General features: G+C 34.2%; 5 protein-coding genes across 7 annotated transcripts; all 5 read left to right on the top strand.

Moving 5' to 3' along the window:
- Positions 1 to 1,859: 1,859 nt before the first annotated feature.
- Positions 1,860 to 4,815, top strand: LOC105802668 (uncharacterized). Its single transcript, XM_012634444.2, has 6 exons — positions 1,860 to 2,359; positions 2,432 to 2,594; positions 2,693 to 2,880; positions 3,233 to 3,356; positions 3,662 to 3,792; positions 4,122 to 4,815. The coding sequence occupies exons 1-6, from the start codon at positions 2,135 to 2,137 to the stop codon at positions 4,251 to 4,253; spliced, it is 963 nt and encodes a 320-aa protein (XP_012489898.1). The 5' UTR covers positions 1,860 to 2,134; the 3' UTR covers positions 4,254 to 4,815.
- A 1,727-nt stretch (positions 4,816 to 6,542) lies between these two features.
- On the top strand, positions 6,543 to 12,972 carry LOC105802672 (NAD-dependent malic enzyme 59 kDa isoform, mitochondrial). Its single transcript, XM_012634448.2, has 19 exons — positions 6,543 to 6,674; positions 6,823 to 6,919; positions 7,186 to 7,307; positions 7,387 to 7,554; positions 7,633 to 7,761; positions 8,987 to 9,047; positions 9,182 to 9,285; positions 9,361 to 9,444; positions 9,570 to 9,676; positions 9,801 to 9,900; positions 10,261 to 10,368; positions 10,604 to 10,669; positions 10,816 to 10,888; positions 10,979 to 11,065; positions 11,225 to 11,279; positions 11,366 to 11,437; positions 11,982 to 12,044; positions 12,290 to 12,404; positions 12,748 to 12,972. The coding sequence occupies exons 1-19, from the start codon at positions 6,543 to 6,545 to the stop codon at positions 12,817 to 12,819; spliced, it is 1,815 nt and encodes a 604-aa protein (XP_012489902.1). The 3' UTR covers positions 12,820 to 12,972.
- Positions 12,973 to 14,416: 1,444 nt separating this feature from the next.
- LOC105802674 ((+)-neomenthol dehydrogenase) lies at positions 14,417 to 16,244 on the top strand. Of its 3 annotated transcripts, none has more exons than XM_012634458.2 (5): positions 14,417 to 14,582; positions 14,660 to 14,921; positions 15,049 to 15,126; positions 15,218 to 15,397; positions 15,673 to 16,165. In XM_012634458.2, exons 1-5 carry the CDS (start codon positions 14,548 to 14,550, stop codon positions 16,048 to 16,050), a joined length of 933 nt encoding a protein of 310 aa, XP_012489912.1. In that variant the 5' UTR covers positions 14,417 to 14,547; the 3' UTR covers positions 16,051 to 16,165. The 3 variants fall into 3 exon arrangements, with proteins under 3 accessions (XP_012489912.1, XP_012489913.1, XP_012489911.1); XM_012634459.2 differs by having other exon boundaries at positions 14,438 to 14,582; positions 14,675 to 14,921; positions 15,673 to 16,244; XM_012634457.2 differs by having other exon boundaries at positions 14,514 to 14,921; positions 15,673 to 16,244.
- A 153-nt stretch (positions 16,245 to 16,397) lies between these two features.
- On the top strand, positions 16,398 to 19,680 carry LOC105802673 (putative threonine aspartase). Its single transcript, XM_012634453.2, has 10 exons — positions 16,398 to 16,739; positions 16,845 to 16,965; positions 17,048 to 17,132; positions 17,268 to 17,349; positions 17,474 to 17,603; positions 18,014 to 18,180; positions 18,266 to 18,429; positions 18,879 to 19,002; positions 19,091 to 19,195; positions 19,405 to 19,680. The coding sequence occupies exons 1-10, from the start codon at positions 16,533 to 16,535 to the stop codon at positions 19,483 to 19,485; spliced, it is 1,266 nt and encodes a 421-aa protein (XP_012489907.1). The 5' UTR covers positions 16,398 to 16,532; the 3' UTR covers positions 19,486 to 19,680.
- Positions 19,681 to 21,861: 2,181 nt separating this feature from the next.
- Positions 21,862 to 23,158, top strand: LOC105802675 (LIM domain-containing protein PLIM2c). The gene is made up of 5 exons (XM_012634460.2): positions 21,862 to 22,142; positions 22,232 to 22,331; positions 22,436 to 22,461; positions 22,536 to 22,625; positions 22,701 to 23,158. Exons 1-5 carry the CDS (start codon positions 22,008 to 22,010, stop codon positions 22,977 to 22,979), a joined length of 630 nt encoding a protein of 209 aa, XP_012489914.1. The 5' UTR covers positions 21,862 to 22,007; the 3' UTR covers positions 22,980 to 23,158.
- The last annotated feature ends 242 nt before the right edge of the window (positions 23,159 to 23,400 follow it).

The following is a 23,400-nucleotide window of genomic DNA, read 5'->3' as shown; positions in this document are numbered from 1 at the left end:
TTTATAATGTTCACCTACCATGCTGAGGTTACATTCTTATTTTTATAGACTTTAGAACAAGTATGGTTAGGGTTTGAACTCTTAATTTGCCAAGTTTGGCCAATAAGGTTATTAGGGTTTAGTTTAGAGGCGCATATGAACCAAGAACATTTTCACTGCAGACGACCTTTAACCTTTTTAAATTATTTTTGGGAAACTTAATAAAATAACTATTCAACCTACCATACTACTTGACAGCTTCTTTTAGACTGTCTTTAGACTTAAATAACATTCCAATTACTCATGTCATTCTCTAGGTTGAACTCAGGCCAATTTTGGCCATCTGAGTCACATTCATGTGCACTATCTAACCTCCCAGAACTGTCACTATCACACAGTTCACCTACTTCTATACCATCCATGTTTAAACCATCTAAATTAACTCTTATCTTATTAGACACATCACTTTCAAATGCATCATTACCAGACACATCACTACCAGACATTTATTATTCATTCTCATTAAAATTGTCATCAATTAAACCTGCCAAACAAATTACTCGCCAATAAAGGAAGACAACATAGGCAGACACTTTAACCATTTCTGTCAGACAATAACCAATACAAAATAATTTGATACAAAAACAACCATTTCTGTCATGCACATGACAGACAATAACCAATACAAAAATAATTTTGTACAAACACAACCATTTTTGTCATGCACATGGCAGACAATAACAGACAATAACCAATACAATATAGAAGGTAAATAACAAATTTGATATTGCCACATACAATATAGCAGCTTGGATACAAACAATGGCAGATATAAACAATAAACATCAGCTTGATAATGACATTCATACAATGGCAGATACAAACAATAAACATCATGAACATGGCATACAATACACATTATATGTCATTCACTTTAATAACCAAACCCTAATCTGTCATGCACATTAATAGCAAATAAAATCAAAATCGAAATAACCCTAAATCGAAATCAAAATCAAAATCAAAATCAAAATCAAAATTGAAATCGAAATTAAAATTGAAATCAAAATTGAAATCAGTGAGTGTTTAAATTTGAAATCAAAATCAAAATCGAAATTGAAATCAAATTAAAATTAAAATCAGAATCGAAACCAAATTTGAAATTGGAATAACCCTAAATTGAAATAACCCTAAATTCAAAAAATAAAAACTAAATGCAACAACTTACCCGTTAAAGTGGATGTAACAACATTGGCAGCTTCTCTTCTATTGACCATTGTCGCTAAGAATCAAAAACATTAATGGTTTCTGGTTTCGTCTTCTTTTCTCCCCAAACAAAAAAGACCAATCATACTTTAAACCCCTATTAACCGATTATTGAATCGATTTGTAACCCTAAACCAACCTTCTTAATCGATTCCCGAATCAACCCTAAACCCAAACCAACCTAAATCACAATCAAAATTTTCCCAAATCGATTTTCTTCCCCCCCAAATCCCCTTAATCAGAATTTGTTTCTAATTTTTTACCCTAAAACCCATAACCCTTCAATTTTTTCCCTAAACCTGCCCCTAACTAAGACTTATCAGCCGCTTCACCAACGTGGCATGTTAACTTGCCACATCAGCTGGTTAACTTGACACATCAGTGGTCCCATTAACACACTAATTGAAACTATTAATCAGTGACTATTTTGTCACTTTTTTATAATGTAAGTGACTGTTTTGTAACTTTTCGAAAGTAAAATGACTGAAATAAACCTAAGTGATTGTTTTGTTAGTTACCCAAAGTTGGGTAACTGTTGGTGAAATTTTCCCTTTAATTTAATTGGCGGTCTTTGTTGAAACTGAGAGGGATTACAACTTTGGATCTCGTGCAATCCATTGCCATTCTTTGATTACAACAGCTATCAAATGATGCGACAGTGAAATAGAGATTAAAATAGTAAGAAGCTTCCTTCCTTGGGTTTTCTTCAATCAATCTCCAGAATCCAACCAACAGAAGTACCAACCTTGATGAACCTTCTTACCTACAAAAAGAAACCCCAAGTCCTCCATCCAAAGCCTCAACCTTTTTAATTAAAAACAAACAAACAAATAAAGCCTGAACCTTCAGCTCTTTTCATCCGAAATTGCAATCATCTAGGAAGGAGGAAATGAGCGCTAAGAAAGTGTTAGTAGTCGGCGGCACCGGCTATTTGGGGCAACATCTCTTGCAAGGCTTTTCAGAGATCCAAGCAACTACCCCGTTTGCGTTGGCATTCACCTACAACTCCTTTCCTCCTCAGCCTCTGCTCCTTGCCTTTCCCACCTCTTTCGCTTTCCACGTTGATTTGAAAACTGGACTGGGTTTCGATTCCATTTCTCAACAATTTGGCCAGGTGATTCTTTCAAACCCACTCATTCTTTTAACTAAGCGCAAAATCCTAACCTGTTAAAAGTTGCAATGGCAGCCTGATGTGGTTGTTAACTGCGCTGCCCTGTCGGTGCCTCGTGCTTGCGAGAATGACCCTGATGCCGCTATAACTATCAATGTGCCTAGTTCTCTTGTAAATTGGTTGTCAAGCTTTGCCCAAAGTGACAATACTCTTGTTATTCATATCTCGACAGATCAAGGTCAGGGATATTGTTGTTGATTTTAATGAATTCTAATTTATTGGTATAAGGTCTGAAATGCTTCGGTGTTTTTTGGATTTGTGGGTTTTACTCATTAGTGTATGAAGGAGTGAAATCTTTTTACAAGGAGGAAGATGAAGCTCTTCCCGTTAATGTTTATGGAAAATCGAAAGTAGCAGCTGAGCAGTTCATCTCTGAGAAATGGTCAAATTTTGCTATTCTAAGAAGTAGTATTATATTTGGGCCTCAAACTGTCTCACCTGTTCCTAAATCTCTTCCTATTCAGGTGCCAAAGCTGAATTCCATTTTGTTATATTTCTCTCTTTTCCACTTTTTTTTTTTTTTGGATAGAAACATAATTTCTCATTATTTAGCATATGATGCTAATCGAAAATGCTGTAGAAAATAACAGGGCATTTGAGTCTTCCATTTTCCATCCAAATAAATTTAGGAGTTAAGTAGACATTGATTGGAAGGAAGAACATCCATGCTAATTTACATAACACTTGATTTCATTTTGCTTCTTGTATGATGGAAATTCTTAGAAATTCTTATGAGTAGTTAAGCACACAGATTGCAGTAGCAGTATATTATATAGGTTACCATTCAAGATTGTATTTTTACCGAACATGATGCAGTGGATTGATGGTGTCCTTTCTAAAGGAGATAAAGTGGAGTTCTTTTATGATGAGTACCGTTGTCCAGTATATGTCAAGGATGTTGTGGCTATCATCCGGACTTTGATTGACAAATGGCTATCAGGTATGAACCTATTATCGGTGCATCTTAGATAATATTGATACTAGATTGTGAGATGCTCCTTTAGTCCTTTCGTGTCTACTGTTTCAGAGTTTCAATTCTGAAGGAAGATTTTAATATGATAACATTATTTACCATTGCTTTGTTTTCTTTTGGTGCATCTATTGTCTATTTTCTCGTTTTTAACTGGGGTTGCTCCCTTTTCCAAGTCATTGTGGTGCTTTTACTTCTGCAAAGAAATTTTCATGCGTATTTCTTTTTCTTATACATATGACTTAATTATTGTGATCTTATGTTGCTTGTCCAAGAGGGTAAGAAAATGCAGTTGCTACTGAATGTTGGTGGACCAGACAGGGTTTCCCGTGTTCAAATGGCTGAAGCTGTGGCACAAATTAGAGGATATGACTCCTCATTAATTAAACCAGTGTCTGCATCATCTGTAAGTATACATTACGAAAGCCGTAGAAAATAAAAATGTTATTCTACTGAAATTTGTTGAACTCTATAGTTTAATCCCTAATTTAAGGTCCGGTGATTCATCCTTCCTGCAAGGCTATCTAATTCTAGAGAGGTTTTCTCTGTACTCAATAGCAGACATCAGCGTGGTTCTGAAATCCTCACCATGCTCATTATATTCCATTAGAATGTTGGTTGATAAAAATATGCTCTCGTAATGGAGAAAACCTTTCCAGTTCCAAAATCCTACTCTCTTTTAAATTGGATGTATTTTTTAGCCGGGTTGCAGTAACTGAAGTGCTGGTTTCTCAGGTTGACCATGGTGTTAAGTCCCCAGCTGATATATCTATGGATATCACCAAGCTGGTTCAGAAGCTAAATATTTGCCCTACTCCATTTAAAGATGGTGTTAAACTGACACTTGCAGCTGAAGCAAGTATGTGAGTTTAGTAAGATCGATAGTTGCCCTTTTTCTTGAACTACTCGGCATCTAAAAGTAGTATAAAATTGCGTCATGCTGGTATTTGTTGTTGATAATTAAAGAACACGAGTATAGCTGTCTTGAGGAACGAGTTTAAGCAAAAAACTTGTACCCAGAATGCCATACCGGTGGTAAGATAAGGTGGCTGTTGCACCTCAATTCATCCTCTCTCTATTTCTCTCTGTTCTAAAGCCAAAGAGCTCTTCATTTGTTCAGATACCTTCAAAGCTGTAATAAGAATTGAGAATGCTTACAGTGTTACATTTCTAACTATAGATATTTGTATTTGGAATTCATAGTTTAGCCGGTTGGTTCATTTGAGAGGTGGCATCTAACATGTTTAGCCAATTGGTTCGTGCCACCATTACCAAGCAAGAGGGACATCTAGCAGAGATCTAAAGTCGAATATACAATCTTTCTTCTATCTGTAGATTACAACCTCCTTTGTACCCAAAAATAGATGTTTGTATTCCTTGGTTAATAGATGTTTCATTGGAATAGAGATAGATACTCTTTCTTGTTTGATTTATTTTTAGCAAATGGATGATTTTCAATAAAAATATAATTACGAGAATTAAATTTTTGCTTCCGAAATTAGATAAATTGATGAATTTCAAAAGTGAACAAAAGACAATTACTTAAAATTCAAATTATATAAGAAATTCATGTGTCAAATTTATACCCCTAATTTCCACTTTAAGAAAATAAAAATAAAGAAATTAACTTACAACGACCTTTACAAGAGTTTGGTGGTGCATCATTTCAAAAAAAAGAAATGATCGATGTGATTATCGAATAATGCGACATTAAAAAGATAAATAAATAAAAAGAAGCATCATATATGATATATTTTGTAGAATTTAATAACAATATTTGTAATGAGTTTTCCAAACAATATAAATCGTAATTCTAATTTGTGGCTTGATGCAATTAATTCTATGGTGGAGAATCAAGTTGGAGGCTTTGTAGACTTGGCTGTAAATGAGTCTTTTTAAGGCTAAAAAATATTCATCGCCTAATATTGATACTGTCAAAGGATTTACTCAAAGGGAAGTGATAGATTATAGGGAGATTTTTTTTTTCTTTTTCTATAAAAGATTCTTTCTCAATCATCACTACATTGCACATTTTGCTTTTGTATTACATTAAATAGATGCGAAAACAATCTTTCTGAGGAAGAAATTTACATGAAACAAATGCAGATAATGATTAAGTTCACAAGTTTAAGAAGTCTATGTGATAGTTAAATGAGGTGAAACGATTTTTCTTTCAACATTTTGATATTGAAGATATAAGCGAGGCATTTTATGTCATTGACATAAAATTTTATAGAGATGTATTTAAAAAGTTGTATTTATCTCAGGAAGCCTACACTAATAAGATTTTAGATAGATTTTATATGAAAAACTATATTAAAAGAGCACATATCTAAAATATTCCTCGTGCTTCAGTTGCTAGACATTGTTTTGCGGTTGGAACATTAAGAGGATATTGAAGTGACACTAGTTTATAACATTCAAGGGCTGTAAAAAATGGTCTAAAGCATGTCTAGCATCATAAGGTATTTGGTTGAAGAATTTCATCTCTGGGATAGGAGTACTGGTCGATTCTATCTCATCACAGGGTATTTATTGTAATAATATAAGAGTTTCATCACAAGGTATTTACTAACTCAAAAGAGTGCTGATTTTCCACATGGAAAAAATCTCCTATTGAATTGGTTATCCCTTTTAGTAGAACTGTCCAAACATCTCAGTACAACATAATCTATCAAAATTATTAAGATTACAAATCAATGATAAAATATTAGGTATTTGTAATATAATTAATTTTTTTAATCTGAATTCATTTCCTTTGTAGATATTTTACGAATAAGGATTTATAATTTTTGTTTAAAAAATGATTTAATTAACTTGGAATAAATAAAACAAATTCATGGCTCAGGTATTCATATATTCCAAATAAATAAGCTTTGGCTGTCCTACTCCTACCTAACCGCATTCTCTCCCAAACGCTCTCTCTTTTCCAACATTTCCGCTTCCACGTATTCTCTTGCGTCGCGGATAGTAGTATTGAGTGTAATGAGAAGATAAAATGTAAAAAGTTATAGAAATCAACAAAGCTTTATTAAAACTATATATATTAACTCAACACACGCTAAATACGAAACCACCCTTGTTTCATCTATTCTTTTTATCAGTGAGCTGTTTTTTTCTCCCTTTTTTGTGGTGAATTTGGATATTGAAATCGGAATGTGGAATCTGACCAAATTTGTGGCGTCGAGACTGAGCCGATCGAGGCGTTTCTTCTCGTCGGTGATTCCTCGTCCTTGTATTATTCAAAAGCGTGGAGCTGATATTCTTCATGATCCTTGGATCAATAAGGTTACTATAGCAATTTGTTTTTTTCTTTTTTTGCTATGGTCTCTGATGAAATTGTTATGTTTGCACTCGTTTTTTTTTTCCTTTGCTTCTTGAAAGTGAACATTGCCTTTTGTTTTCTTATTGCTCTCGTTTTCTTGTTTAAGTTCAGGAAACTGGCTTTCCTTTGGCGGAAAGGAACCGACTTGGGCTTCGTGGTCTCCTTCCGCCACGTGTGATATCATTTGAACAGCAATATGCTCGTTTCAGTAAGTGTGATACCTAACCTTCTGATATGTTTAAATTTAATATTTGCAGAACATTCTTAGATATAAATTTGCAAGTGTTAATGTTTTCGAGTAAGTTTACCAAATGAAAGGCTAATATATGTTCTTATTTAGCTGGTTAATATTTATTTAGCTTTCGAAATTCATTTTGTTGTATATTTTTCTTTTAGGAATTCTTTTTCCCGCCTGCTTGATCTTGTCCACAATTCTAACAATGCCTTAATTTTGACGTTGTTTTTAATCGGTAGTGGAATCATACCGCTCCTTAGAGAAAAATACTGTGAGTGAACCAGATACTAGCCATGTTGCATTAGCAAAATGGAGGATCTTAAACAGATTGCATGACAGGAATGAAACACTGTATTTCAGAGTAAGTTTATTCCTCGTTCAGTTTGTAATATATTGATACAAACATTTAAGTTCTGAATATCATTTGAATATTGCTCCAGGTCCTTATTGACAACATCAAAGATTTTGCTCCAATAATTTACACCCCAACTGTTGGACTGGTATGCCAAAATTATTCTGGATTATTTAGACGCCCACGTGGAATGTATTTCAGCGCAAAGGATAAAGGAGAGATGATGTCTATGATATATAATTGGCCTGCTCAAAAGGTAAGTTTGTGCATGTTATGAATTATTGCTTACTGCACGAGGATCTAATATTATGTTCAATTTGCTTTTGTTTTACAGGTTGATATGATAGTCTTGACAGATGGCAGTCGAATTCTTGGCCTTGGTGACCTTGGAGTTCACGGGATCGGAATACCAATAGGAAAACTTGATATGTATGTTGCGGCTGCTGGTCTCAACCCACAAAGAGTATGGTCTATCTTTCTTTTTCTTTTTGTGATTTTGCATGCATGTGCATGCCTGCCACTTATAATTTGGCTTATATTTTTTTATTTGTACTTAACACCAATTAGTTAGGCCTGTATCAACCATTTGCCACCATTTTCATACATGTGTTTTGGTGTTGACTGTGTTTGACATATTTAGCCATCAGTTGTAGTTCTCTCTTATATGCATGTGAACTTATATTTGTGGCTAAGTGGACAATAGTTATGAACTTGCACCTATATATGTGGAAGCTAGCTGCTCTGATGATGTTATAATTTTGGAGTTGATGATGCTTGAGCAAGAGAGAGGGTCATAGGTGGCTATTATGGGTTTTATTGATTTAGGTGGTTTTTGGTGTTCCAGCGAAATTGATTTTAAAAGATGGTATGCCTGAAGGGTTGGGGTTGGAGGCAGTTCTATTTATTTTAAGAATCTGGAGATGTTTAAAGGAGTTGATATGTTATTGTTGCATGGATCAAAATCTTAGAATGTCGATAGCCATATGGTCTGAATTTTTTGGGTCAATGCTGATTCTTTTCCTTTGTTTTGCTGTATTGAATGTCTGATCGGGTGGTTTTTGTGTGCTTGAATATGAAGTTTTGTTTTGGATGATCATGTTATCTATCAGAGTGGTGGTGTTTAGGCATATGGCTGTATTATGTTTATTAATGCTCCATAGCTATAAAGTGTGCTGCAAAGGCATGCTGGTTTGAGATTCTAGGTATTATTTGTAATCACTAATCTTTGTTGATGATATCAAGGAGTTGGTTTTTCACACTAAGGTTGAAGTCTTTGAGATGCTGATGGAGGATCTTGATTTTGATACCAACAGAATAGCTAATGCCAGGGCGATTGTTGTGATTTGATCTTGTTTGTATGTTTTATGCGTGGTGGTGATCTTTTGCTTGGTTCGCCTTTAGAGTTGTTGGTTTACTGGTGTTTTCCTATTTTTATAAGGGTGTTTTTGTTTTTTGTTGGTGTTTTATGTTGTTGTTTCGATGATGTAATCCCACTATTCTAGTGGTTGACTTAATTTTATTAAAATAATTTTTATGGCTGAGCAAAATGTGTGTGTGGATTATGTCTTGCTGAAAAAGTTTGCTCCATGTTATTATCGTATTTTACATTTTCAACATTTTCTTGTGATGGCAACTCTCTTCTCTTGTGTTAGAACTTTAATTATTAAATCAATATCTGTCTCTGACAGATACTCCCAGTTATGCTAGATGTTGGTACTAACAATCTAAAGCTAATTGAAGACCCACTTTGTGAGTAAAATATGTGCTTATTTACTTTGTTATTCATAGAATGGAACATATGAAATGCTTGGTGTTACTTTGTTTTATTTACCGATTGTGGAGATTTCTTTTGACATGTTTTTTCTTTTTGGGGGTTTGGACAGATTTAGGACTAAGACAACCTAGGTTAGAAGGGGAAGAATATTTATCAATTATTGATGAGTTCATCGAAGCGGTTTTAACACGTTGGCCTAAGGCTATTGTACAGGTTTCTCTCTTTCAGAAGTGAGACTTTTGTTTTATGCTCATACCATGATGTTTATTTGATGGTTACCCCATTCAGTTTGAGGATTTTCAAATGAAGTGGGCCTTTGAAACTCTGAAACGCTATCGGGAAAGGTTTTGCATGTTTAATGATGACGTACAGGTGAGCACTTGGCCCAGCAAGTTGCTACTTTTATGGATAGGATTAGTTTCTAGTGTAACTTAGATTGCTGCAGCATCACTATGAATGCCACCAATTAGAAAGTTGTGCTTACTTAATTCTCTTAGGGAACTGCTGGAGTTGCACTTGCTGGATTGTTAGGAACTGTAAGAGCACAAGGTCGATCTTTGGATGATTTTCCAAACCAAAAGATTGTTGTGGTGGGAGCTGGAAGGTATTTGGCTAACTTATGGATAAAGCTTGGTCTTTCAATCTTTCACCATAATTTTTCTACGGCTCCTTGCATCCATTCCCTCACAGCTTTATTTCTCATAAAAACTTTTCTTTCTGGCTTCCAGTGCAGGGCTTGGTGTTCTTAGCATGGCTGTTCAAGCTGTTGTAAGGATGACAGGAAATGCAGAAACAGCTGCACAGAACTTCTTCCTACTTGATAAAGATGTACAATTTTGTACCTCCTTTCTAGCTTTTTTCATCCTATTTGTGCAAAGCCTTTTATGTTCTTTTAGATATGTAATGTCCTTTCTCTTGTGTAATGAAGATGTGGATTTTATGAACTAATCATGGAAAAATGTTTTACTAGAAAAATCATCTGCGGATTTCTTTTTATGATATCTACTTCATTCATAGTTTTCTTTTTCTTTTTAGTTTCTTACTTCTACGAGAAAATCATTATGGTTCGACTCTAGGAATCTAAATTTTCTAATTTTTTCCATGTCAGTTGACCCTTTGGTAAATTTTTATTGCATCCTTCATGTGGTGGGTACATACTTACTTGCCTATTGTTTGTTGTTGGTTAAGGGTCTCATCACTAAAGAAAGGAAAAACCTTGATCCAGCAGCAGTAGCATTTGCAAAAGATCCTGGACTGATAGCGGGACTTAGAGATGGGGATTCTCTACTTGAAGTGGTAAGTTCAATGTTAGTGCTTGAGCAGCAGCAGCAGCATGTATAATTGCGAGGCTGGTGTTATATGAACTTGTGTGTGAAGAAGAAAAGCAGACAGTGCTGAATTTGGAGTGTATTGTGACAAAAAGTTGATTTATGCTACAGTTTTTATAAGTACAGTCTTCAACAAGTTATGGATGCTCTTTACATATATGTATATTTGATAACCTAATTGTCGTGAGCCAAATTTTATTCAGGTTAAAAAGGTCAAACCTGATGTGCTTCTTGGTTTGTCTGGAGTTGGTGGTGTGTTCAATGAAGAGGTGGAAATTCCTATTTTTCTATATTTCTCTTTTATATATAATCTTTATTTTGTTATTTGCATGTAATTTATGTTTATTTTCTTATAATTACTGCTTACGTTCTGCACTGTGTCGAGTTCCTCACCACTGTGTTGGCACAAAAACAGGTGCTTAAGGCTTTGCGTGAATCTGGTTCAAATAGACCTGCTATATTTGCTATGTCAAATCCCACAATGAACGGTTTGTTTTTCTTGTCCTGCCATGCAGTTTGGTTTTCCTTATAAAACTAGATATTTTGTCTTGACATCTATTTGCATTTCCATTGAATAGCTGAATGCACTGCTGTTGAAGCTTTTAAGCATGCTGGAGAAAACATAGTCTTTGCCAGTGGAAGCCCTTTTGAAAATGTCCAGCTTGGTATCTTTCATATCTTGTCTAAAAGATATATAAATTTACAAGCTTCTGGTGCTTCTTTCCTTAATAAGGGAGCATTTATTGGCTATGTTGTGGACATGATTCTGGTTTTTCCAGTAGTGGTTATTATTACATCTTAATTAGTCATTTGCTTGTTGGCAGGTAATGGCAAAGTGGGTTATGTAAATCAAGCAAATAACATGTACTTGTTCCCAGGGTAGGTGTTATCTTCTGCTTTATAGTTTTTTTATTCACCATACTTAGATCTTAACTTTGGTTTCACAATTGTTGCATTTGATCCAGGATCGGTTTGGGAGCTCTGCTCTCAGGTGCTCGTATTATAACCGATGATATGTTGCAAGCGGCTGCTGAATGGTATTGTATATGATTAATATGAAATAGTTACTTTCATTCTTGTTCTCACACTCTCTTTTGATAATGCTTGAAGTCTAGAATTCATAATAATTAATGCTTGGATAACTATCCAATTTATCATTTGTAATATCACTTTGGCTGTTGTAGAACTTTTGCTAACTGCATGGGGACTTTAGTTTCTTAGTGATGCAAAATTAAAGCCCCCCAAAAAATGTCGGTATAGGCTTGTCTCTCCCCATGTCAGTCTATATTCTTCAGATCTCTGTTTTATAAACTCTATTAGACAATACACTGATTAGACTAACCCTCTTGTACTTCAGCATGCGCAAACAGGTCATATTTCTTGATTTTAATAACTAAAAGCAGTGTCGGTGTGAACTTAACCACTCACCAGTGTATGTTTTAATTTGTAAAATGTTCATTGATTACATAAGTCTACTATTCAGTTCTGCTTTTAGCAAAATGAACTTTTTCTTTCTTTATTATGATTAAAAGACAGTCTTGTTCTGGAAGTAGTGAATAAGATGCTATCCTTGCAACGCAGCCTTGCATCTTATATGACCGACCAAGACATCGAAAAGGGCATCTTGTATCCATCTATCAATAGGTAACGTTTACTTGCTTTCACTGGTAACTTTTCCTTGCCGTTTACAGTGGTAAAAATTATTTGTTATGTTCTTGGTTCATACACTCAAAATTTCAATGGACACCCGGTTTTTAAATGCATAAGCTTTTATGATTTAGCAAGGTGAATGGTTTTGGGGTCCTTGTTTTGAAAATAACCCATTACTAGCAGTTCTTTCTAATACATAGCTTCTCCATCGAGTTCATTCTACTCGTGTATTATTGCAGTATTCGAGATATCACAGCTGAGGTTGGGGCATCAGTTGTGCGAGCTGCTGTTGCAGAGGAAGTGGCGGAAGGATATGGAAAGGTTGATCCTGAGGAACTGGCCTACATGTCAAAAGTATGGAATTTCTTTCTCCTTTTTACTTCGTTCCCCCCCCCCCCCCCAAGTAAACTTCTACTAGATTTTCATGGTAAAATAGCAAATATACAAAACTCAATGCCTTAAGAAGTATTCACTTAGCCTGGATTTGGATTTCAGTATTTATAATTTATTCTTCAATGTTAAGCTGCTAGTTAAAAAAAGAAAAGAAAAGAAAATCAGCAAATTTACTGAACATGCACACTGATTTCAAGTCTATTCACAGTTGAACTGAGTTGTTTTTGGAAGATAGAAACAGAAATAATAGGTTTTTGTTGTGTAATTTGATTTGTTTTTGCATTTTCACTCTGAATGGGTGCAGGAGGAGACGGTGGAATACGTACGTCGAAACATGTGGTACCCTAATTATAGCCCACTCGTTCAACAGAAGTAGTCTCTATTCCTTTTTGTCACAATTTTGATTTGGAGTTTTCGGGGTTATTTCTTTGTGGACTCCGACCTCAAGTTCTGCGGCAGAAAAATATAATCATAAATCCACTTTATTTTTTCTTTTAATAAATTTGCATAATTTTTTAGAGTTTTAAAAGGTTTAATCTCTATTTCCAAAAGAAATTATTATCTTTAATTTCTCTTTCTCATATTTAAAAACTTTAGTCTAATTCTGAATTTTGTTTTATAAAACTTAGATGGGTAATATTATTAAATCTTATTATTAAATAATCAATTTAAAATTATTATTTTAATAATTTTTTAACCCCATGTAATGATCTAATGGTTAAAAGTGTTTATCATCTCGTGTAATCTGAATTTGAATTGTGCTAGTCGCTTGGTTATTTAGATTTTGTTTTATTATTGTAATTCATCAAAATAATAAATTAAAATATAATTAGCTTTTCAAGTTTTATAAAATAGAATAATAAAATTCATAATGAAATCATCTTAAAAATTTGCTAGTGTGGTAATAAATGTCTCAATTGGATATTATTGCCTCCTCCGATCAAGTTTTCTATTTAATGTGAGCAACTATGCTGTTATTAAATACTAATTTAATTAAAGAAGTGATAAAAATTAAGTTAGTGTTGCCATAAATAAATATTTTTTTAAAATATTCCCCATATTTTGGGTTTAGATTATCCATTCAAACAATATTTTTTAGATTTACATATATACCAAAGATTTTGTACTCTTTCATACTTTAATTTTAAGACATTGAATTTTTTTATTTAAAATTTCAATCCTTCCATCAGTTTTGTGGTTAGAATTGATGTAATTGTTATAAAAAAGTAAAATAAATCTTTTAAATCTCATGATTTATAAGTCAATTTGGTCCAAACCCTTAAAAGTACATAAACAATTACAAAAAATGTTTTGAAAATTATTTTTTGTATTTTCAATAAAAATAATAAAATTGGAAAACTTTTATAATTAAAAAATATTTTTAAAAATTCATTTTAAGTAACTTAAAAATATAAAATTTTCAAGAATTCGAAAGAAATGTTATTTACTAATTTACTTTATGAATGATAATAAGGTCTTTTCAAGTTTTGATTAACTTCAACTTTGTGTAATTCCTAGAATGATTTTTGATTTCAAACTGGCATAAGTTTGATTATTAATTTTTATTTTTGTATGGATTGATTTTAAAATCTTTGAAGATATGAATTTGATTTAGCCTCAAAAAAAAAATTGTTTTCAAGGAGATGCAAAGAGATACTCAATCCCATTTATCTTCTATTGATTGCATAGTATGCGAATGCGAGGGTAAATCCAGAACAGGGGAAAGACAGTTCAAGTTTCAACTTGAAATCTAATGCAAATCAATTTTTTATTGCTACACCAATGATTAGTTGAGTTGAATATAGTTTATATGACACAAATATAAATAAAAATAATTAAAATATAATACTACATTCAAACTTTTTTAATGTCAATGTAGTGTTGAGATGAAAATGAAAATTTTAAGCTCATAAGTAGATGAATTAATTATGGTTTAAGATAATTGTTTTTACTTTGGAATACCAGCTCCAACCTTGAACCTGCAAGTCAAACGCCAAAGCAAGGACAAGAAAGACAGTTAGCTATCTACCTAATTTTTCCCTAATATCAAAACTCATTCTAAACTAACCCATCAAGCTCTCGCATTTCTGGTTTTCGAATAAGAATGGCAGAAGCCTCAACCTTTCTCGCTGCCAAAAGGTATCCTTCGCTTTCATGGTTTTTTATTTATCTATATGTATTATTTGTCCTATTAATCTTTTACCTCCATCAAAAAGAAATCTACCTCTTAGGGTAGCAGTTGTAACAGGAGCAAACAAGGGAATCGGTTTTGAACTATGCAGGAACCTGGCTTCAAAAGGGATCATGGTTGTTTTGACTTCTAGAGATGAGAAAAGGGGACTTGAAGCTTTTGCAAAATTGAAAGATTCTGGTTTGTCTCATCATTTAGTTTTCCATCAACTTGATGTGACAGTCCCTTCTAGCATTGCTTCCCTTGTTGATTATGTCAAATCTAAATTTGGAAAACTTGATGTCTTGGTAAATCATTGGCTGCCCATTTCTTTAAAATGTCTGCTCTCCATTTGAGATATGAATAAAAAAAAACCTTGAAATTTGTATTCTCTCATATTTTCTACCAAGTTGTTTAGTTTGGAACCACGTGCAGGTTAATAATGCTGGAATTTTTGGAGCTATTCTACATCAACAAGCTTTTGTCAAAGCTACTGAACTTGCTGGATACTTTGTAAGTATTCTGCATTTATGTTAATAATAATTAATTGATTGTTACTTTGATCTGGAATTAGCATATTCATTAGTGGTCTCTTATGATGCAGCCAAGTGAAGAGCAAGCCAGTGAGTATGAGATTGCAACTCAAACTTTTGAGTTGGCGGAAGAATGCTTAGAAACCAACTACTATGGTGCAAAAAGAATGGTCGAAGCATTTGTTCCCCTGCTTCACTTATCTGATTCCCCCAGGATTGTCAATGTTTCCTCCATTATGGGGTTATTGAAGGTACACTACAGGATCCTGGTTCCAGATAAATAACTCTAGTTTTTCAACTAACTGATGTACAAATTACTTTAAAGACGAAATGAATTGTTTTTTCCTAGTAAATCCTCTCAAGCTCCTATACAAAATTATGGTAATATTTTCATGTTGAAAATCAGCATGTGGCCGACAGCTCACTTTTCTTTTGGACCCATAGTATCATAAGCAGTAGTTGATAAAGTAAATAATTCTGAAAGGTATGCAAGCAGTTTTAACTATCATCTGTCATGTTTGTTCAGAATATACCCAGTCAATGGGCCAAGGAAGTGTTGAGTGATGCTGAAAGTGTTACAGAAGAGCAAGTGGATGAAGTCCTAAAACAGTTTCTTAAAGATTTTAAAGAGGGGTCACTAAAAGATCAAGGTTGGCCCATTTATTTCTCAGCATATACACTCTCTAAAGCAGCAATGAATGCCTACACAAGGATTGTAGCTAACAAGTACCCAAGTTTCCTTGTCAATTCCATTGGTCCTGGCTTTGTGAAAACTGATATAACTTGCAACACTGGGGTGTTAACTGCCGCTGAAGGTGCTGAAAATGTTGCAAGGCTAGCACTGCTGCCAAATGATGGCCCTTCAGGTCATTTTTTCCTTAGGAAGGAAGTCTCATCTTTTTGATCAAAGATTTTACCAACAAGTGTGTCATAAGATTAACTTCTCAATGTTGAGTGATCTTGGAATCAATGATTTAACTTCCACTGGCAATGCAAATTTCCCACGATACTATTTTCTTCTTGCGGTGCAAAGCAAGGTTTCACTTGATATATTCAGTAAGAATTGCCAAGCCGGTGCTGGCTCATGTATTTGTTTTATATGAATGATTGTGAAAGAAACTAATAATGGTTAGAGGGTTAATTTTAATGATTTCAATCAGCTAATAAAACAACTAGGAGAAGCCAATTAATAAAATGAGACCAAAACCTCTCGTAGAACCCTCAAACTTCTTTTAAAAGACGAAAGTGATTATCAATTTATCATGGTCCTGCTTAACAACTAACAAGACTTTGGACTTGGGTCTTTCCGTCTTTTGCCCAAATTACGCTTCATACAATTTACCCTGTAAACCTTACACCGATACCCATTCTTTCAATCCCAAGTTAATGGAGCCATCAATGGGTGGTGAGGTAGAACCCCAAAAGCCTGGGTTTTTTGTGGCCGTCCATGTCGGCGCCGGATACCACGCCCCTTCCAATGAAAAAGCTTTAAGGTCGGCTATGAAACGCGCTTGCCTGGCTGCTGCTTCCGTTCTCCGTAAAGGTCCTGGTGTATCTGTTGATGCTGTTGCAGCGGCTATTCAAGTGCTCGAGGTAGAAACCCAATTTTTCTCTTTCTTTTTCGTTTTCATTTTTCTAACTGTATGTTGGTCGTTGGGTAGAATCCTTTGAATTAAAAAGATGTTTCTTTGTTAAAAGGATGATCCCAGCACAAATGCTGGCAGAGGCTCTAATTTAACTGAAGATGGTAATGTTGAATGTGATGCAAGTCTTATGGATGGTCAATCTGGAGCTTTTGGGGCTGTTGGAGCTGTGCCTGGTAAATTTTTATATTCCCTTGGATCAAGTTTTGTATTTTTCTTGAAGTTACTTAGTATCCATTTTGTTAAGTTTTAGACCAGGTGTTCCAAATGCTATTCAGATTGCCGCTTTGTTAGTGAAGGAACAAACGAATGGGTCTTCTTTGTTGGGTCGAATACCCCCCATGTAATAAACAACTGTTTTCCTTGCTTTTATTTGCTATTTTTGAATTACTATAACATTTCTCTTTGTCAAGTTTTTATTTTTATTGTTGCTGCTATTTCTTCCCCCTAACTCTGGCCTTGTATATGATTTTCCAAGGTTCTTGGTTGGTGAAGGTGCACGCCTATGGGCAAAATCTAATGGTATTGCCTTACCTGAATCTATGGTTAAGGCTGATCAGGTTTGGGGTTCTTCTGCAGTGTTCTGTTCATTTTTCCATTTCAAAATAGTTCTTATTCAGTGTAAGATTTCTAATAGGTCATTCTTATCTTTAGTAAAATTTTATTGTTTCTATTTCAAAATAGTGGTTGGTGACACCGAAGGCAAGAGCACAATGGAAACACTACAAAGCAATGCTTCTTGATGCCAAAGCTGAGATTGGTATTTCTTCTGAAGGAAAGTCTTGTAATGCGCAGCACAATGCATCAATACAAGGTATTTGATTGCATTCAGATATTAAAATTGATTCATTTTGTTCTTGTTTTTGCACCCATTTATATATTTTAAAAATTTTATTCAATCAATTCACAAATCTCAAACTTGTGTTATTTAATGGGTTACTTGATTGCTTAGTGTTTCAACAATCTTGGCATCAGTACCAGCATTCATGATTTTCTCTTTGCAGTGAAGACTCTATATATCTATAATTAGTAGTGTGAATTGTATTGATTTCACCGATATTTGATTGCTTACAAAATTGGTGGATGTTTCTTTGAGTCTCTTCTGCATGTACTTATATTTGATCATTTTCATTTAAGATTTGCCCCCCCATAATTTTGGAGATGTATTTCATATCAATAAGCTTGGACAATATTTTTAACCGAAATTATGCATCTGTATGTCAGGCTCGCATGCTCAAACTTGTGATACTTTGGAGGACAACAGTGGTGGTCAATCATGTATGCTCAGCCCATCAGCAGAGGACAATATCATGGACACTGTGGGAGTCATTTGTGTTGACACTGAAGGAAATATAGCATCAGGAGCCTCCAGCGGTGGTATTGCACTGAAGGTGATAATTACTGGATGAAACTGTATTTCTTAGTTCATTTAAGGCTATATAATTTGTGAGACACTTTTTCCCACAATTGTGACAGGTCTCTGGTCGTGTGGGATTAGCAGCAATGTATGGTGCAGGCTGTTGGGCCTCCTCAAAAGGACCCTTTGGGGCTCCTTTCATAGTTGGTTGTTGTGTTAGCGGTGCTGGAGAACACCTAATGAAAGGATTTGCAGCTCGGGAGTGCTGTGTCTCATCTTCACTGTAAGATTCTTTCGGATTTATATGCGTAACAGCAATTTGTTCCCTTTACATGAAGAAAGTTTCAGTTATCCTAAATGGACCTTGTTGAGTTAGGTTGTCTCTGCTTGCATCTCTTTCTATTAATACAAAAGTAGTATAATAGGATACAATCTTTTGAAACATTAATTGTCTACTTGAATCCGAGCATGGTTGTTGAAATCGGTAACGGTCTATGCTTGGTGAGAACTAGAAGTGATAAATCATATAATAGAAGTTGAATTCGTTCGATCTTAAATTATTTGCTTAAATTCGAAGATTTATCATCTTTGATCCCATTTAGAATATTTAAGGTAAGCTGAAAAGAGAAATGAAGGACACAAGTAATTAATTTTGGCTGCCTTTGAAACATACATTAGATTCATTGCAATTTGCAATACTTGGGGTACTAATAAGGTCATTTTCATGCTTAGTTCACAGGCAGGTCCTGCCTCTGCTTGCATGAAAGTTCTTCGCTCTGTTGCTCAAGATAGTAATCAAGCTGATACCGATAAAAGTGCTGGGATTTTAATCGTGCAAGCGGATGCTCCTATCAGGGTGAGATCTCGATTAAACCACAATATATCTTTCGGAAGAAAAATTACATTTATCGGATTAGTTTTTATATGTGAATTTATTGGTTTAGGTTCCAGGAAATCCTCCAAAACTGAAAGCTATAGAAATTGCAGCTGCGTACTCATCCTTGTCTTTTGGGATAGGATATTTTGGAAGTGGCATGGAAAGGCCTAAGGTATGATGCTTGCAATTAAAACATGTTTTTGGAGTAGATGGTATAGTCATTGATGTAGCAAATTATAAGGTGTGGTTAAGATACTGCATTATTTATGTATGGTTATGAAGTTCCATTTATTTCTGGCAATGCTTTGACAGCCATTAGAGATTAAAAGATTTATGTTCTCTCCATCTGTTATTTACGCTTCTTCTTTTTTCTTGATTCAGGTTTCTATTCTTAGGAGAAGTAAACAGCAGAATAGAAGTGGAATCAATCATTTTGAAGCTCGAGTTGATGTTTCTACATGACTGATTTTTGTTTAACCTGTTTTTTCAAGGATAAATTATCATATCAAATCAAATCTCTCCAATTTACTTAGTTTCTTTGGGATTGTATGTAGTACTATAAAAGAAAGTAACCTGTCCCCCTTCGAGATTGCCATTTAATGGTTAATATCGATGAATAAAAGTTAAAGTGATCAAATCGATATGATCTTAACCTCACCAGTTCAATGGTATTACTATTGAGCCAAAGTCTATAATATTTGTTTTTATTACAGCAAAAGAAACAAGCAACCTTTATCATAGAAAACATGTGATAATTACCTTAACACAGCAGTATCTCATCCCTAAAGGCTTCCCCAATCTGAATGGTTCCTCCAAAAGGATAGTTAGCTCAACCAATACAAAGCTTTCATCATCATTATTGACGGTGAAATTAAATGCATTGCCTCCAATGTTTATGCCTTTATCCAATGTAATGAATGGTGTTGATTAGTCACCCAACAAAAAAGCTCCTATTGGGAATCAAGTTGAAAATTCTTTATTCTTTTCTAGAATATTTCAGTGTTTATTATTTGTCTTCTTTGAACACAAAATAACTAATTCCACTTCGATAATTAGGGCAAGTAATGATGGTTCTACATCATATCATTCGGAGCCAAGTTCAAGCTCAAACTCAGTCTCGCTTAATCCTTCAACCAAGTCAAACGCATATACTTTATCATTACATAAAATCGCACTACAAAGAGAAATCCACTCATATTGCATATAGTCCTAACAACAAAGCATAACATGAGATTCCCTTTAAATATTTTTAGTGTCAAAAGTATTTTTGGAATCAATAATATTCTCGAATTGTAATTAAATAGGTTTCCAGTATTGAATAAAATAATAGAGATGTTTTAGAAGTAATCTTATTAGAAACTAAACCTCTTAAGCAATCTCAATAAATTGATGCTGAAAATCCTTTTAGATATACACGAAAAATGTTTTTGGTGAGTTGCAATTGATATTACATCTTAAAAATGCAAATGGCATTAAGAAACACCAACCCGGATCACACAATAACTTTTCTTTTTCGAACTCATTCACTCTGAATTTAAATTCAAAAATTTATAAGATACAAAATTACACTTCATAACACAATCTTAATCAAACTTTTACTACTACTCAATAGAATATTGCACTAATCCCAATCACACAACAACAAAACCACAACCCACTTTGTAACAATTCCTAACACCAAAAACAAGGTAAAAATCATAATAGAAAAGCACCAATATATCAATCATCAAGCAACATGTGTAATAATAGAAAAGCACCAATCAAAATCTTACCTCATATCACCAATACAGAAGTAGTCCTCTTGCCCGTCAAAAACCAAACTTAAAGCAAGGAAAGAAAATGAAGTAAAACAAAAGAAACAAAATTAGAATAAGAGATAAAAGGAAATCACTATTTCCACCATATCTTTTAACTAATCGGTACTTCCTCCACCTCCTCCTTTTGTTCTTCTTTTTCCCCGTAGAAGAAAAAAAAATATTAGAAAGTTGAATAAGTTCAAGAAAATGTCTAGTTTTCTCTTCTATACAACACTAACCGCAATTAATTTCTCATGTAGTTTAAATTCTTAGTTAATGGATAATAGACTGCTAGTTGGATTTTTTTTTAAAATTAAATTAATTAAGTATTTTGTTGAGTATTTTTCTTTATCTCTCTTATACGATGGTGTTTGTCTATTTATATGATGTGGATATTGTTCCTTAATGTGACGTATTAGGTAGGTTCCATGCACATCAACACGTATCTTACCCTCTAACACGTGTTTATGTAGTCTCATGCGTGACTTCGTAGGAGAACATAGGCACCCATCCTACAAGTTCAGTCTGCGAGGTCAATGTCCGAGCTCGGTCTGCGAACTCAGTCTACAAACTCGATTTGCAAGATCAATCTGCGAGGTTGATGTATGAGTTTGATGGAAACCAGCCCATCCGACTCGAACCCATTCCAATCTTGAGCCAACAATAACAAATATTATAACATATTTCTTTCAACCACGAATACACAATATAAAATTAAATTCATTTTAGATTCATAATTTTTTCAATCCAAGAAGAGACATTTACATTTCATTTGAATGGTACGAATCCTAAAAATTTAGAATCCAATGAAATATGAATTGTTCGTAACATGAGCACCACTGAGTCCAATAACCAAATAGGGTGGCTCTCATTTGAAGGGGTCAAAAGCTAAAAACCTTGTTTCTCTCCTGTCCAATGATATAGCATCCAAATTTAGTACATTTAACCTTCCAAAGTTTGAGGGTATCCAATCACGTGGGTGTCCAAGTCAAGTACATTATAAGTTGTGATATATAATAGTTTTTTATAAGATAGAGCAAAGAAATTGTTTTATTATCAGCTCTCATTTGTCAAACGTAAAACCCAGAAAAAGGGCAAGTTGCTTCTTTTTTCTTGTCCAATAGTTCCTTTGTTTGTTCAAAAACATATTCTTTTTTAAGGTTGAAACAAGTTTAAGCTTAAGGGAAAATGGCATTCACGGGAACTTTGGACAAATGCAAGGCTTGTGATAAGACTGTCCATGTGGTTGATATGATGACTCTTGAAGGAGTTCCTTACCATAAAACTTGTTTCAAATGCAGCCATTGCAAGGGAAACCTTGTGGTATGTTTCAATCTTTTTTCCTTGCAAAACTTGCTTTTATTTTTTGACTTCTTAACAAATCCAGCATCTTTCATTTGTACCCTTGATAGATGAACACCTACTCCTCCATGGATGGAGTCCTGTATTGCAAGCCTCATTTTGAGCAACTATTTAAGGAATCTGGCAATTTCAGCAAGAATTTTCAAACAGGTGACATTTATAGGCATTTCTTTTGAATATATGAAATTTATCCATATCCCCTTTCATCTTTATCCTACATGGATAAGGCTAACAATTGATGATGAATTTTGCAGCGAAGACCGAGAAGCAAAATGACACGGTATGTCCCCTTAAATTTTACTAGTTTTAAAATGGGACAATATAAATGCTTAAGCTTTCTTTGGTATGTCACAGTCGAGGACTCCCAACAAACTCTCATCCTTATTCTCTGGAACCCAAGATAAATGTGCTGCTTGCGAGAAAACGGTGTACCCATTAGAAAAGGTTGATCAATATTTATTAAACTTTACTGATTACCTTTTTTAAATTTGTGAGTAATTCAATATCTGGTTAAAACAGATTACAATGGAAGGGGAATGCTTTCATAAAACATGCTTTAGGTGCGCTCATGGAGGGTGCCCTTTGACACACTCATCCTATGCGGCTTTGAATGGTATCCTCTACTGCAAGCATCATTTCGCTCAACTTTTCATGGTGAAAGGGAACTACAACCATGTCCTCCAGTCTGCTACACATAGGAGGAACACCTCCACTGCATCATCCACGGACTTTGCTGAAAACCAAGCTGACCTCGAAACTGCAGCGGCTAATCAAGATGACAATGAAGAACAGTCATAATTTTAAAGAATATTGAAAACAATAAACTTTAGCAATTATCGATCCATTGGATGATTCACTGACTGGTTCTTCATAAAATTCCCTTATATGATCTCTTCTTAGAGCTTTTGCAATTGTACCAGTTTGATTGGCTTGCAGATCATGTCGAAATTAACATTAAATTCTTGTCTGATTGCTCACATTTGATTTTGTATTCGATAATTCATACAAATTGCATGCTTCATATACACATTGTATAACTCTTTCCAACTTTCTTTTCCCGAACCTATGTTCCTCAATTTTATGTTGTATTTAATGAATTTCATCCATTATAAATAATAAAGAATGGTTTAAAATATTTAATACCTATATTACTATAAAATTTTAAACTACAATTTCCTTTTAAAATCTACCATCCATTTATAATTTTTTTACATTCTTT

Source organism: Gossypium raimondii, chromosome 11, assembly GCF_025698545.1.
Source record: "Gossypium raimondii isolate GPD5lz chromosome 11, ASM2569854v1, whole genome shotgun sequence".
NCBI lineage: Eukaryota > Viridiplantae > Streptophyta > Magnoliopsida > Malvales > Malvaceae > Gossypium > Gossypium raimondii.
The sequence above is the reverse complement of the archived record's forward strand: the minus strand, read 5'-3'. Positions and strand labels throughout refer to the sequence as shown.

What these genes read in the sequence shown, in the direction of transcription:
- LOC105802668 (XM_012634444.2), top strand. Translation starts at nt 2,135, where the DNA reads ATGAGCGCTAAGAAAGTGTTAGTAGTCGGCGGCACCGGCTATTTGGGG. An exon ending in GATTGACAAATGGCTATCAG is followed by an intron (nt 3,357 to 3,661) that starts GTATGAACCTAT and finishes TGCTTGTCCAAG; the next exon opens with AGGGTAAGAAAATGCAGTTG. An exon ending in AACCAGTGTCTGCATCATCT is followed by an intron (nt 3,793 to 4,121) that starts GTAAGTATACAT and finishes CTGGTTTCTCAG; the next exon opens with GTTGACCATGGTGTTAAGTC.
- LOC105802672 (XM_012634448.2), top strand. Translation starts at nt 6,543, where the DNA reads ATGTGGAATCTGACCAAATTTGTGGCGTCGAGACTGAGCCGATCGAGG. An exon ending in ATGAAACACTGTATTTCAGA is followed by an intron (nt 7,308 to 7,386) that starts GTAAGTTTATTC and finishes ATATTGCTCCAG; the next exon opens with GTCCTTATTGACAACATCAA. An exon ending in TGTTTAATGATGACGTACAG is followed by an intron (nt 9,445 to 9,569) that starts GTGAGCACTTGG and finishes TAATTCTCTTAG; the next exon opens with GGAACTGCTGGAGTTGCACT.
- LOC105802673 (XM_012634453.2), top strand. Translation starts at nt 16,533, where the DNA reads ATGGAGCCATCAATGGGTGGTGAGGTAGAACCCCAAAAGCCTGGGTTT. An exon ending in CTATGGTTAAGGCTGATCAG is followed by an intron (nt 17,350 to 17,473) that starts GTTTGGGGTTCT and finishes ATTTCAAAATAG; the next exon opens with TGGTTGGTGACACCGAAGGC. An exon ending in GCGGTGGTATTGCACTGAAG is followed by an intron (nt 18,181 to 18,265) that starts GTGATAATTACT and finishes CAATTGTGACAG; the next exon opens with GTCTCTGGTCGTGTGGGATT.
- LOC105802675 (XM_012634460.2), top strand. Translation starts at nt 22,008, where the DNA reads ATGGCATTCACGGGAACTTTGGACAAATGCAAGGCTTGTGATAAGACT. An exon ending in ATTGCAAGGGAAACCTTGTG is followed by an intron (nt 22,143 to 22,231) that starts GTATGTTTCAAT and finishes TACCCTTGATAG; the next exon opens with ATGAACACCTACTCCTCCAT. An exon ending in CGGTGTACCCATTAGAAAAG is followed by an intron (nt 22,626 to 22,700) that starts GTTGATCAATAT and finishes TGGTTAAAACAG; the next exon opens with ATTACAATGGAAGGGGAATG.
- LOC105802674 (XM_012634457.2), top strand. Translation starts at nt 14,598, where the DNA reads ATGGTTTTTTATTTATCTATATGTATTATTTGTCCTATTAATCTTTTA. An exon ending in TTGGAAAACTTGATGTCTTG is followed by an intron (nt 14,922 to 15,048) that starts GTAAATCATTGG and finishes AACCACGTGCAG; the next exon opens with GTTAATAATGCTGGAATTTT. An exon ending in CCATTATGGGGTTATTGAAG is followed by an intron (nt 15,398 to 15,672) that starts GTACACTACAGG and finishes ATGTTTGTTCAG; the next exon opens with AATATACCCAGTCAATGGGC.